The sequence below is a fragment of the Podarcis gaigeae genome, assembly GCF_964106915.1.
Source record: "Podarcis gaigeae genome assembly, chromosome: 14".
Lineage (NCBI taxonomy): Eukaryota > Metazoa > Chordata > Lepidosauria > Squamata > Lacertidae > Podarcis > Podarcis gaigeae.
This window is the reverse complement of record NC_139690.1, coordinates 45050690-45064606: the sequence shown is the minus strand read 5'-3', so window position 1 is coordinate 45064606 and position 13917 is coordinate 45050690. Positions and strand designations below refer to the sequence as shown.

At 49.1% G+C, this 13917-nt stretch overlaps 1 protein-coding gene across 2 annotated transcripts in view; it reads right to left on the bottom strand.

The window, feature by feature from the left end:
- Positions 1-312: 312 nt before the first annotated feature.
- The window catches only part of LITAF (lipopolysaccharide induced TNF factor), a 39478-nt gene continuing 25873 nt past the window's right edge, over positions 313-13917 (bottom strand). Inside the window, exons 1-4 of one of the 2 annotated variants that reach the window (XM_083711843.1) lie at positions 11091-11369; positions 6282-6472; positions 4698-4854; positions 313-1852 (exon numbers count right to left, since the gene is read on the bottom strand). In XM_083711843.1, the coding sequence (XP_083567969.1) occupies positions 1744-1852; positions 4698-4854; positions 6282-6472; positions 11091-11353 (720 nt within the window). In that variant the 5' untranslated portion in view covers positions 11354-11369 and the 3' untranslated portion in view covers positions 313-1743. Of the gene's footprint in view, positions 1853-4697; positions 4855-6281; positions 6473-11090; positions 11370-13917 lie in introns of those variants that run through there. The other variant, XM_083711844.1, reaches the window with a different exon arrangement.

Sequence of the window (13917 nt, the reverse complement as noted above, 5' to 3'; positions counted from 1 at the left end):
GCTTTCCAGGCTGATTTATTGAGGTCTTGGGGCTCTGGAAGGCCACGAACCCTCCCCTCCAGAGCTGCAATAATGCCAGAACACAATAACAGAAGGCTGCTGGATCAGGCCAATGGCCCATCTCCTGCAGCATCCTGTTTTCCCAGCGGCCAGGTGGGAGCCTGCAAAGAAGACTGCAGTGCAACAGGGCGTTCTCCCCTCCTGCAAGTTGCAGCAACTCGTCCTCCAAAGCATGCCGCCCCTGGAACACAGCCATCCGGGTTAGGAGCCACTGATGGCTTCATCCTGCACAGAACCAGCATTAACAGCCAATTTACAAGATGCACCTTTTTATTTAGAGGACGAAACCGTTGTTTAATTCAAACTAGATCACGTGTGTATAGCCTATGCAAAATAAAACACACACCAAAAAAAAATGTATTTAAAAATCTCCAGCAGTCTGCTTTCCTTTCAGGCTTAGGTGGGGTGAATCTGGTGTAGATAAACTTGCCCAGATCTGCAGCGGCAGAGCTAAGAGTCTTTTGCAAGCTGCATCCTGCTCGTTACAAAAGAAATAAAAGCATCTATCCAATGCTACTACCCACAATTCCTGCAGGCGAGTCTTCAGCTCTCTAATGCGTTGTACTTTTAGTTCAGAATAGAAGTAGGTTTCAAGTATCTCCATCATTGTTGCATCTGCTTGCGATGAACTCGTTTGGCAGCTGCTCGCCTGGCCTGCAACTTGCCCGTGGGGACGAAAGAAAAGCAGAGGTTTTCTCCTGTCGGGTCACTGGGGCAGGAAATTTCCGATAGCTGTCCCAACAGAGAATCTAGCCTCAACATTCACAGCATCGGTTTATCTAGATCACCTATCTGGACATTATTTTCTCTAGGATTTGCTCTACACTCTTTGGATACATCAGAAGCTGGTCCTGTTCTAGCCAAACATGTAAAGAGGAGGGAAGGATCTGAGGCACTGAGATCTTTGGCTCTTAGCAGAAAGATGATCATTTGGATCAGAAAGACAAAATTCTAGGCCTGGAACCTATTTCCTCACATTTACTTCTCGCCGGTAATTTTAAAATGCTTTGGAAATCTCGAAGCACTTATATAAAGCTCCAAATGAATACAAAAACAGATTTTGGAGCGCCTGGGTAGCAAACAAGGGCACTACCAGGGGGTCTCTGAAGTTGAAGAGGCAACCTGAGGTTCTGAGGACCCCTGCAAAATAAAATTTAAAAAACCTGGCCACCAACTTGAAATCAGTTGCTACAGAAGCCCTGAAGTGCCTCATTTTGTTAGAAGCTACCTTTAAAAAATAGGATTTTTTTTCACAGGGATCTCATCAACATTCCCCAGGGAGAGAGAATTTTGGAACCAAGTGTCTTTTGAGGCTGCATGAAAGGCCTTAGCAATTTACACACAGAGAGAGAAGGAAATATCATTGAGGTTTCCAATTGCAACGCTTCCTCTCAATGCCAAAAAAGGAGGAGAATGGGGGACAGTGCCAAAGCACAAAGATGAATTAAGACGATGACCAGTTCAACACTTTTCCGTGGACAGTGCAGGCATGATTTTTGCAAGAAAGAACACGCACTTATTGGACGTGAGGCTGGAGGAACACATCCCACTTCTTGGCCAAAGGTGGTTCTTGCAACCAAATCTTCAGAGGCAAAAAAAGGCACGGCAGAAAAAATTATTTCCATGAACTCCAGAAAAGGGGGGGAAAAGCATATATTTAAAAAAGCACGCGCCTAATGTTGCTCAGAGACGCCTGTAGGTGCCGACAAGAGCGTTGCAGCTGGGACAGTAGTGGTCAACGTCTTGAAGCGAATCCACGCAGAAGGGGATGAGACAGCAGCCGGCGACACACCTGTCGAGAGAAAGCAGTTACAGATAGGTAGCTGTGTTGGTCTGCCATAGTCAAAACAAAAAATTCCTTCCAGTAGCACCTTAAAGACCAACTAAGTTAGTTCTAGGTATGAGCTTTCGTGTGCATGCACACTACTTCAGATAACAAGAGAAAGCAGGCAGCCTTCAGAACACAGACTCTTGCCCCAGGTACTCTGTGACTGCCGTTTCTGGATAAGATCAGTAACACGGCTACAGGTGTTAACAATACTGAGCAAGGGGGAAAGGACCTTCCGGCTCAGCTCAAGGCAGTTTCCTAATGCAATAAAGCACCATCGCATCTTACTCCTGTTCTGTGGATGCAGTGTCTATGAAAACATCCGTGCATACAAGCATGCCTGGTCTTCTGCAGCTGGTGTGACAAAGGGGCCTTATCCCTCGCTCGCCAAGCTTAAGAATGCAAAAAGAGGTCTGCAGGATCAGACCAGTAGCCCATCTGCCAGTACCTTTCCGAGCATAATTCAAAGTGTCGGTGCTGACCTTGAAAGCCCTAAACGACCTCAGCCCAGTGTACCTGAAGGAGTGTCTCCACCCCCTTTTTTCTGCCTGGACACAGGTCCAGTTCCGAGGGCCTTCTTGCGGTTCCCTCCCTGCGAGAAGTGAGGTTACAGGGAACCAGGCAGAGGGCCTTCTTGGTGGTGGCACCCTCCTATCAGATGTCAAGGAAATAAGCAACTATTGACTTTTAGAAGACATCTGACGGCAACCTTGTTTAGGGAAGTTTTGAATGTTTGATGTTTTACTGGGGCAGGTTTTGAATGTTTGATGTTTTACTGGGGTATAAATATTATTATTATTATTATTATTATTATTATTATTATTATTATTATCATCATCATCATCCAGGACTTGCCGTGGTCTCTAGCCACTGTTACTTGGAAGCATTGATGCCTCCAACTGTGGAGGAAGGGCAGAGCTATCTTGGTTGGGAGCCACAGATACGCTTTTCCTCAATGAATTTGTCTAACCCTCTTTAAGTGGTTAGTGTGTCTGACTAGGACCTGGGACCCCACTCAGCCATGATTCCTGCATTGCAAGGGATTGGACCGAATGACTCTTTGGGACCCCCCCTTTTTTTTATTCATTCTTTTATTTATATTTTATACCATTATTTACATTTTTAAAATGTTTACAAAGTAATAATCATAAATAAATAAGAATAAAAATCTGCACCCCACCATCGAGACCGTTCCATTGTAACTATCCAACCTCCCAAAATTTCAACACCTCTTGCGATGGTTTTGACCCCTTTCCGTTTTTACAGTACAAATTCTACAAATGCCCTCCATATCTCCTTAAAATCATTCCTCCTGCCTTTTCTTAATGGCACGTTAATTTATCGTTAATAACTACAGTGGTACCTCGGGTCAAGAACTTAATTCGTTCCAGAGGTCCGTTCTTAACCTGAAACTGTTCTTATCCCTGAAGCACCACTTTAGCTAATGGCACCTCCCGCTGCCGCCACGTGATTTCTATTCTCATCCTGAAGCAAAGTTCTTAACCCGAGGTACTACTTCTGGGTTAGCGGAGTCTATAACCTGAAGTGTCTGTAGCCCGAGGTACCACTGTATATCCCACACCTCTTTATACCATTCTTCCATTTTATATTCTGCTTTCCACTTCCTAGCTAACATAATTTAGGCAGCTGTCAATAAATTTGTGAATGAGGCCTTCATACCCGGCGAACCTTCCGCCTCATCAAAAACCTCTGGACTTTTGGTCAGCTTTAACCCAGTGATTTCTGTTATCTCCTTAAACACCCTTTGCCAAAAAAACTGTACATATTTACACCCCCACCACATGTGAACTTAATTCCCTGTTTCCTGACATCCCCTCAAATGGGACCCCTTCTACCCCGACAACTCCAAGATTCTGTGAAACTCACTGGGTGACCCTGAGCGAGTAACTCCCTCTGGGCCTAAACTACTTTACAGGGTTGTTGCGGACGTTACATGAGGAGTGGGAGAGCACACATACGCCACTTGGAGCTCCTTGGAGAAAGTGGTTGATATATGCATAATAATGATGATGATACAAAAAATTCCTTCCAGTAGCACCTTAAAGACCAACTAAGTTAGTTCTAGGTATGAGCTTTCGTGTGCATGCACACTTCTTCAGATACACTGAAACAGAAGTCACCAGACCCTTCTATATAGTGAGAAGGTGGGGAGGGGTATTACTCAGAAGGGTGGTGGGAATGGGTGATTGGCAGATAGCTGTGATGAGCCTGTTGACGACTCTTAACGACTGCAATAGGTCTTACAGGAAAAAGCAAGGGGTGAGAAGGTGAAAAATGGCTTTGTCATGTATAATGAGATAAGAATCCAATGTCTTTGTTCAGACCAGGTCTCTCCATGGTTTTAAGTTTGGTAATAAGTTGCAATTCAGCAGCTTCTCTTTCCAGTCTGTTTCTGAAATTCCTTTGTAATAGAACAGCTACTTTGAGATCTTGTATAGAATGTCCTGAGAGATTGAAGTGTTCTCCTACTGGTTTCTCTGTCTTGTGATTCCTGATGTCAGATTTATGTCCGTTTATCCTTTGGCGCAAGGTTTGGCCTGTTTGTCCAATATAGAGAGCTGAAGGACACTGTTGGCATTTGAAATGATGATGATGATGATGATGTTGGTTGTGAATGTTCCCCCGATGTAATGTGGGAGCAGCCAAACCTGTGGTCCTCCCAGAAACTGCGAGGCTCCTATCTCCCATCAGCCACAGCCAGCATGCCCAATGGTCACAGCTCAGCAGCCCCCGGCTTAATGCATACAAGAGATCAGCATAGAAAGGCAGCTGACAAGGACCTACTTACCCCACCAGGAAGAGGCCGCCACAAGCCAGCCAGGTCAGCGCCCCAGAGGTGTACGAGAGGCGCGTCAAAATGGTTTTTTGACATGCAGGGCAGTTCATCTGGACGGGACGGTCGTGGAAGACCAGCGGTGCCTGGACGTAAACCGTCTGAACGGTAACTGGGGCAGCAGAGGAGGCAAAGAGACAAGGGTGAGAGGGTCACACTCCTTTCCTGCTCAACCTCAGACTCCCTCCTCCTCAACACCCGGGCGAAAGTGCCTTGCAAATTGTGTCTGGCTCGCCCGAAGCTCAGATCCGCCAGGAGAAAAGCCCCCCCAATGGGAAACCAAAACGAACTGTCTCAAGGAAGAGGCTTCCTCTTCTGTCTCAACTGCTGGCTTTCAGATGCCAACATGGCTGAACCCCCGAGAAGGGAACAGGGGATGTTGCTGGGCTGCAGCTCAGCCTGGGCGACGGTCAGAGACCATGATGGGAGCTGCAGCCCAACCGTGTCTGGAGGGTTATGGGGCTCAGTGAGGGCCACATACTGATGCTATAAGGACCCGGGGTCCCATTTGCACTGTGCATTTAAAGCACTACGCTACTGTCGCTTCAAGGAATCCTATCTCTCCCACGGTGGCAGCCAAGTAGAGAAACAAGAAGAGTTCTTACCAAGTCTTTTACAGTGGTACCTTGGTACTCAAACGGCTTGGCTCCCAAACAAATCGGCTCCGGAACGCCACAAACTCGGAAGTAAGTGTTCCGGTTTTCGAACGTTTTTCAGAAGCCAAATATCCGACGCAGCTTCTGCTTGAGTGCAGGAAGCTCCTGCAGGCAATCGGGAGCCACGCCTTGGTTTTCGGATGGTTTCGGGAGTCGAACGGATTAAGTTAGAGAACCAAGGTACCACTGTATTCAATATTCACAGAGAGAGACGTAGAAATGTCATCGCTCTTAGACAATGGATTTGCTCCAGTTAAAGTTCCACCCCCTCCGTCTCTCCTGTTCTACATCACCCCTGTGCTGGCTGATCTGCGTTTTCTGCCTCTGAGTTTTCTGTTCTCCTACTCTCAATGCCTGCCGGGTCCTGGGATAGTGGGGGGTCAGGAATGCTTTCTAAAGACACTGAGTCTGTCGGCTGCCTCTCCCCTGGTGCTGCTTCTTCTTCCTGCCCCTCTCCCAATATTTCCCAGCTTCTCCCATCTGCAGCCTCTGAACTATGCCCTTCTGCAAACCACTGTTCTGAATCTATACTGTCCTCCTCTTCTCAGGAAGGTTCAGGAGGGGAGGGCGGTCTCCACCATTCCTCCCAAGTCCAGTCCTTGACAGCTACCTCTTTAAACAGCCACAACTCCCACCAAGGAATCCTGGGAAGTGTAGTTTGTTGAGGGTGCTGGGAGTTGTTCGGAGGCCCTGCTTCCTCTCATGGAGCTACAGTTCCCAGAGTCGTGGCTGTTTAAAGAGGTATCGTAGTGCTGTAGATTTAGAGGGGGCTCCAGATCTGCTCAGAGGGTACCAGGGGGACCTCATGTTTATAGCCTTCAGTCTTCCAGACGGAAGGAAAGTGGGGTATAAGTGGACCAAAATGGTGCAATTGAAGGCTTACCTGGTTGGGGACCTCCTATGACTCCAGGTTGCATGCCATATGGTGGCGCCTGTTGGCCTTTCATATTTGGTCCAGGTCCAGTCCCCGGGACGGGATAGGGCTGGGGGTACGGAGCGGAATGGATGCCGGTTGTCTCGGTGTAAGGAGGAGGCTGGGCCCCCTGAAAGCCAGGAGCGGATGGGTCCATTTTTCTGGGAGACAGAAAATGAAAAGGCAAGCATGTTATTATTTCCTCAATATCTCACCCTTCGTCCCAAAGGATGCAAATGCATCAAAAATGCACCTTTAAAAAAAAAAAAAAAAAAAGTATTCTAAACGTAAGCTAGTGTTAAAAGCTTATCTTTGATATATAGATATATTATTAAATAAAATGAAGAGCATAAATAAATGTTTTTACAGGTTGAAATCAGCAGAAAGGATTCGTTCATTTATTCATTCGTCCATTCTCCACCTTTTCCCCTGATGGGATTCAAGGCAGCATGCAGATAAAACCAAGAATTGCTTAAAAACCAGAATCGCTGCAGAATTGTTGGATATTGATAAAGTTATCACTGATCTTCTTGTTCCAAAACATTACCAAAAAAATATCCATTTTTCCATAAATCTTAGGCTGGTTTATATGTATTCTTTTAGCTCAGCCATAGTTACCATGGACCACATTTCCTCAATCCATTCAGATACAGTCACAGATACCGTATTTTTCGCTCTATAAGACGCACCAGACCACAAGACTCACCCAGTTTTTGGAGGAGGAAAACAAAAAAAAAAATATTCTGAATCTCAGAAGCCAGAACAGCAAGAGGGATCGCTGCGCAGTGAAAGCAGCAATCCTTCTCGCTGTTCTGGCTTCTGTGATAGCTGCGCAGCCTGCATTCGCTCCATAAGACGCACACACATTTCCCCTTACTTTTTAGGAGGGAAAAAGTGAGCAAAAAATACAGTATGCTCCACAAAGGGGGAGCCACCACCAAAAAGGCCCTGTTATGCATCAGCACCACCTAGTGGTGACATCACCAGCGAGGTGGGCATAGAATGTAGGTGTCGTTCTTAGTAGCCATTTGTCTTATCCTCCGCTGGTTGTCTTAACTGAAAGAAGGAACTTCAGAATTAAAGGGAGATATGGATAGAGGAAGAAGGTGGTCTGAAGAACATGTGAACCGCCCTGAGACCTTCGGGTATAAGGCGATATAGAAATAAAATAAATAAAAATAAAATCAGACAAGCCATGCTGGACCAGGCCAAAGGCCTACCTACTGTCACAATGACCAATGGTGCTGTCACAATGGGAAACCTGAAAGATGGGAAACCTGCAGTCAGGAGCTTAGGCACAACCACAGTCTCCTCAATTGCGAGTCCCAGGAACTGTTCAGAGGCATCTATCCTCAAACAAGGCTCTGAATAATCCAAAGGAACAAAGGCAGCAGCATTAATTTTAAGGCCAGCTATAAATAGTCATGTTCTTAACTGGCTTTTGACATCATTGTTAATGCTGCTGCCTTTGTTAATTCTGATAAACTAAACAGAGCGGTACTTTGTACAGTAGCTCTGCAGAAAAAGCCATAAACAAAAGGTTAATTTTTTTTCAACCACATTCAAAAAGCCTAGAAACTGTGGGTGCCAACTTAAAGGAAGGAGACGGACTCGCCGGGCGACCAGTCACAGTCTCCTAGCCTAATCTATGCACAGGGTTGTTTTGAGGATAAAAGGGGGGAAAGGGAGGGGCAGAGAAGCACCTCGATCTGTCTGCTGGAGAGGCAATGTGTGAATGTACTACTAATCATAGTGAGAAGTATCCCAAAAGGAATAGAAGAGATTTCTTCTGGCAAGACTCTAAACGTGAATGCATTCCTGGCCTATTAGACCCAGGAAAGGGAACCTGTCACTCTCCAGATGTTGCCCCATCATCTCTGGCCATGCTGACTGGGGCTGATGGGAGTTGGGAGTCCAACAACATCTGGAGGGACACAACCAGGGCTAGAAAGTCATACGCAGGCACCCCCAAACTCGGCCCTCCAGATGTTCTGGGACTACAACTCCCATCATCCCTAACTAACAGGACCAGTGGTCAGGGATGATGGGAATTGTAGTCCCAAAACAGCTGGAGGGCTGAGTTTGGGGACGCCTGGTCGTATGTATAAGCTAATCGCCAAATGCCATCTTAAACCTAGGTTGTGGTCACCACAACGGAATGCCAGGCACCATGTTTTCCTCCAGTGGTGTTGTTGCTGTTGATTTCATTTCTTTTTTTAAAGAAAAAATCTCAAAGCGCTTTACAACACATTAAAACATCAAAGGAAACAATCCAGAATAAAACAAATTCGAGCTTCAGGAAAATGTTTCAGATGCTTCTCTGAGTGAGATTTGGCTTTCCCTATTTACCAACTTAATTTATAGAGCAGCCCCATAGCAGAAGGTAGGGACGCGGGTGGCGCTGTGGGTAAAACCTCAGCGCCTAGGACTTGCCGATCGTATGGTTGGCGGTTCAAATCCCCGCGGCGGGGTGAGCTCCCATCTTTCGGTCCCAGCTCCTGCCCACCTAGCAGTTCGAAAGCACCCCTAAGTGCAAGTAGATAAATAGGTACCGCTTTATAGCGGGAAGGTAAACGGCGTTTCCGTGTGCTGTGCTGGTGCCACTTCACTGGAGCAGCTTCGTCACGCTGGCCATGTGACCCAGAAGTGTCTGCGGACGGCGCCGGCTCCCGGCCTCTTGAGTGAGATGAGCGCACAACCCTAGAGTCGGACACGACTGGCCCGTACGGGCAGGGGTACCTTTACCTTTATAGCAGAAGGACTCTAGGGAGCCAGTGTGGTAAGTGGCCAGAGTGTTGGACCAGGACCTGGGAGATCAGGGTTCAAATCTCCACTCAGTCCTGAAGCTGACTGGGTGACCTTGGGCCAGTCACAGCCTCTTAACCTACCTCACAGGGTTGTTGTAGGAGTGGGGAAAGCCCTGTACTCCTTGGGGGAGAAAGGTGGGGTAGAAATGCAATTAACAACAGACACTCGCTCTTGAGATGTTGAACAGCTGTCTAGCTGTCTATGGGAGATTCAGAACTTCAACATCCAGTGGTTAACCCAGAGAAAAATATGACTTTCCACTTCCAGCTAATAGCCAACCACAACCTTTGCATGGCCGCATCCTGCATTAAGCCAATCTTTCTCCAGAAAGATCAAATGGCTGCATAAGCAAACTTGAGGCAACAGATTTCCCCACCCAGTTGCGCAAAACATAGAGCTGTCTTTGGGATCAGCGGGTTCTTTTATTGCTCATCGGTTCACTGGTATTTTATCTGCAAGTATATCTTACCGTCACTACCCAACAGCTACACATGCAATACTACCCACAAAACCCACGTAGGAAAAAAACCACAAGCTGCAAGATGGAGCAGGTTGGAGCCACAAGCCTTCAAGAGATCAGATCACACACGCAGGCCAGAAGACCCCACGGTGCCATAAGCAGAGTGAAAATGTGTTGTGGGAAGAACTGGGAGAGAGAATATGGATCTCTTTATGGGAAAACCTTGTGTCAGCAGCACCAGAGTCACTTTCATGGGGCACAAAGCTGGGCAATGCGTATGGAGGTCCTGGGCTACCCAGATGACAGCCCCCCCCCCCACCGCCTCGCTGATTATATAATACAGTGGTACCTCGGGTTAAGTGCTTAATTCGTTCCGGAGGTCCGTTCTTATCCTGAAACTGTTCTTAACCTGAGGTACCACTTTAGCTAATGGGGCCTCCTGCTGCCACTGCAGCACGATTTCTGTTCTCATCCTGAAGCAAAGTTCTTAACCCGAGGTACTATTTCTGGGTTAGCGGAGTCTGTAACCTGAAGTGTATGTAACCTGAAGTGTATGTAACCCGAGGTACCACTGAACAGTCATGTCCAACAGGTAGATTGTGGCCTACCGAACATCTGTGGTTGAACACTGGTAGCTCACTGGCTCAACAACTTTGGCTCCCCTAAAAAACAGGCCGCCTTTGTTCCTAAAAAACAACTTTGACCTGAACCCCCCAAAAGCGGGTTGATCACTGTTAGTTTTTAACTCTGAGTAGATCACACAGTCTCTTGGGAATTGGCCACCTCTGATATAATACAGTCATACCTCGGGTTACAGACGCTTCAGGTTGTGCGTTTTTTGGGTTGCACACCGCGCCGAACCTGGAAGTACCGGAATGGGTCACTTCTGGGTTTCAGTGCTTTGCGCATGCGCAGGTGCGCCAAATCACAACCCGCGCATGCGCAGATGCAGCGCTGAGGGTTGCGAACGCTGCAGGTTGCGAACGTGTCTCCCGCACGGATCACGTTCTCAAGTCGAGCGTCCACTGTAAATCCACATACAAACAAATGATCTTAAAAGCTGTAATGTTTAACCAGCTGTATTAGTAAACCAAAATGGGTTTCTTCCCACCAACCAAAGGACCCCACAATCAAATGAAGCGGCAGGTTTATTTTTAACCATTGAATCTTTAAAATACAATGGTACCTCAGCTTACATACGCTTCAGGTTACAGACTCCACTAACCCAGAAATAGTGCTTCAGGTTAAGAACTTTACCTCAGGATGAGAACAGAAATCGCACAGCGGCAGCGGGAGGCCGCATTAGCTAAAGTGGTGCTTCAGGTTAAGAACAGTTTCAGGTTAAGAACAGACCTTTGGAACGAATTAAGTACTTAACCCGGGGTACCACTGTACATAAATGTAAAGGGTGCCATTCGCTTCAGAGCCACATGTAACCAAATAAACACCCTGTGTTCCTTTATCTGGGAAGCAGGCTCAGCCGTTTCCGGAACAAAAAGAACAAGTCTGACCGCTTGGCCTGGCAAGGCACCTGCAGGTGGTGTAAGTCCTCAGCCGTTCCGGCTTCCAAATGTGAAAAGGGGTTTTGCAGAGCACAGCCAGGCGGAGCGAGGAATAAATAATGCAGATGGCACCCAGATGGTTTCAGCAGCCCAAAGTACACAGTATGATAAGAGGATGCAGCTTCCTGTCCAATCTGCTGTGTTTGCTCAGGGAACAGCTCTATTATCTTTCCAAAGATACTCGTCCACCTACCTGGCCTGCAGTGAAGCATAAACTTCCGTGTTGTAGACATTAAAGGTAAAGGTACCCCTGCCCGTACGGGCCAGTCTTGCCAGACTCTGGGGTTGTGCGCCCATCTCACTCAAGAGGCCAGGGGCCAGCGCTGTCCGGAGACACTTCCGGGTCACCTGGCCAGCGTGATATCGCTGCTCTGGCCAGAGCCAGAGCCGCACACGGAAACGCCGTTTACCTTCCCGCTGGTAAGCGGTCCCTATTTATCTACTTGCACCCGGAGGTGCTTTCGAACTGCTAGGTTGGCAGGCGCTGGGACCGAGCAGCGGGAGCGCACCCCGCCGCAGGGATTCGAACCGCTGACCTTTCGATCGGCAAGTCCTAGGCACTGAGGCTTTAACCCACAGCGCCACCTGCGTCCCGTTGTAGACATTGCATATATATAATTTATACATGCAGGCTGAAAAGGCTCCCCCCCCTTTTTTTTTACAGTACGCATTTAGCATCTCTCTAAGAAATTGCCAGTATAATCAAGCTGCTTTGATGGCACAAATGCATCTTATTAAAAAGCATATGTCAGAGATACCAGCCTCACTTCTCTATGTTTTTTTAAATTTTATTTTCTTCCTCCAAACCTTTATTAGGCACTACAGATGTAGACCATCTTAAAACATCCATATGCAACTGTCAGGACTGCCGCTAGGTCCCAGCTCACAGAGGACCAACGCCCAGTGGATGTTATATACAAAAGTCTTTATTAAAGTTTAGTTTCCATTTCCAAGCTCTGGGCGCGCAGACCCACGTCTTGACGCTAGACCGGCTAAGTCCCCTCTGACTCACTGCTCCACCCACACCAGTTTAAGATTCTAGCCCGGCTCCACCTCTTGCGCTGCTCTTTCCTGCGCTGGGTCCTTCTGCCCTCTGGGGCTCCCTCCTTCCTGGACTCCTCTGACGCTGAGCCTCCTGAGTCTTGCCCCTCCCTCCGGTGGGCTTTAGGACCTGGCTCCCTTCCCGGGCTCCCCGCTGTGCCGCGCTCCTGTACATTTGAACTTGGCGCGCGCGCCCAGCCGGTGACTTTCCTTCTGACCGTTTCCCCGCTTCCTGATGTGGGTGTTGCCAAACCTGACTCCTCTCCTCCCTCTGGTGGTGAGGACACTGGTCCCGACTCCTGGGACTCCCCCTCCCCACTGCGCTCTGGTAGAGACGCTGGTCCTGATCTCCAGCTGCTGCTCAGGGACTCCCCGCTGGCCCCTTCCTCCTGGGGCTTCCCCCTGGACCCCCCTTCGCTCTGGCCACCGGCGCTCCCTTCTGTGAGTCCTCCGATTCGCTAGAGAGGCTTGTGGAATAACTCTGGCCACTGTCACTGCCTGCGCCCCCCTCGTACTCCTCCTCCTCACTCTCCATTTGCTCCCCCTCCTGTGTCTCTCCTTCTGAACCCCTGACATCCATCCCCCCCTCGAAGCCCCCCCTTCCCCCCTCCCCCTCTTCAGGTGCGGGTTCCGGGTGCTCTAGAGTTGTCGGGGTGAGTTCAGGATACAGTTCGTCCCCCGAGGCGTGCAGCCATCGTGAGAAGTCCGGAAAGTCCTCCATGGGCTCGTCGACTGCGATTCCCTCCGCTTCCATCTCCTGGGCGGTGTGTTTGAAATCTGAGGCCGCCCCCAAATCACTCACAACCCCTTCTCCCCCTGTCGCCTGAGGTGCCGCCACTTCGCAGGGTCCCTCCGGCACGTCTCTGCGCCATCCCACTTCGGGTTGGTCCTCCCACCAATAAGATCCCCCCGTGCCAAAACCTGAGAGCGATCCCTCTGGGGAGCTGCCTCCCGGAGCCGAGTCCTCCGCTGACGAGAAACCCCGGAAAGTGCTGGCCGAGAGTGTGGGTGTGAACAGACAATCATCGAAAAAGGCCGGCATAGGCTTGTGCGGGAAAAGTGTATGGAATTCTTCCTTGAGCAACTGCTCCTCCAATGCGTAATCCGGCACCCACCTGTTGGCGCTGGCCGGGGTGTCCTCTGTGGCGAGAAGATATTCAATCCCGTCCTCCCCCCACCTTGAGTCTAAAATCTCAGTGGCTTCGTTGAGTGGGCCCCTCCTCGGCGACCCCCCCTTTTGGGGCGCTTCCCTGAGCGGGTCTGGCGCTGTCCCTGGTGCCTGAAACCTGTGGGGCTCTTTGTAGGGTGTGAGCACTGATCTATGAAAGACCGGGTGCATTCTGGACCCCTCCGGGAGTGTTAAACGGAAGGCCACTGGGTTGATCTGCGCCTCTACTTGGTAAGGCCCTAATTGCTTGTGCCCGAGCTTCTTCTTGGCCAACGATCTGGCCGGAACTGCCTGGGCTGCTAACCAGACCCAGTCTCCTACCCGGATATCTTCCCCAACCCTCCTGTGTCGGTCTGCCTGCACTTTGTAAGCCTGTTTCGCCATCTCTAACTGCCTCCTGAGCTGCTCGTGGATCTCCTGCAACTCCGCTGCCACTGCCTCTGCTCCCTGCGGCTCCCCCACCCTCACTTTCTCCAAACCCGGGAAGGTTCTGGGATGCCGCCCATTGTTGGCGAAAAACGGTGTCACCCCCGTGGACACGTGTTTCGTGTTGTTGTAGGCGAACTC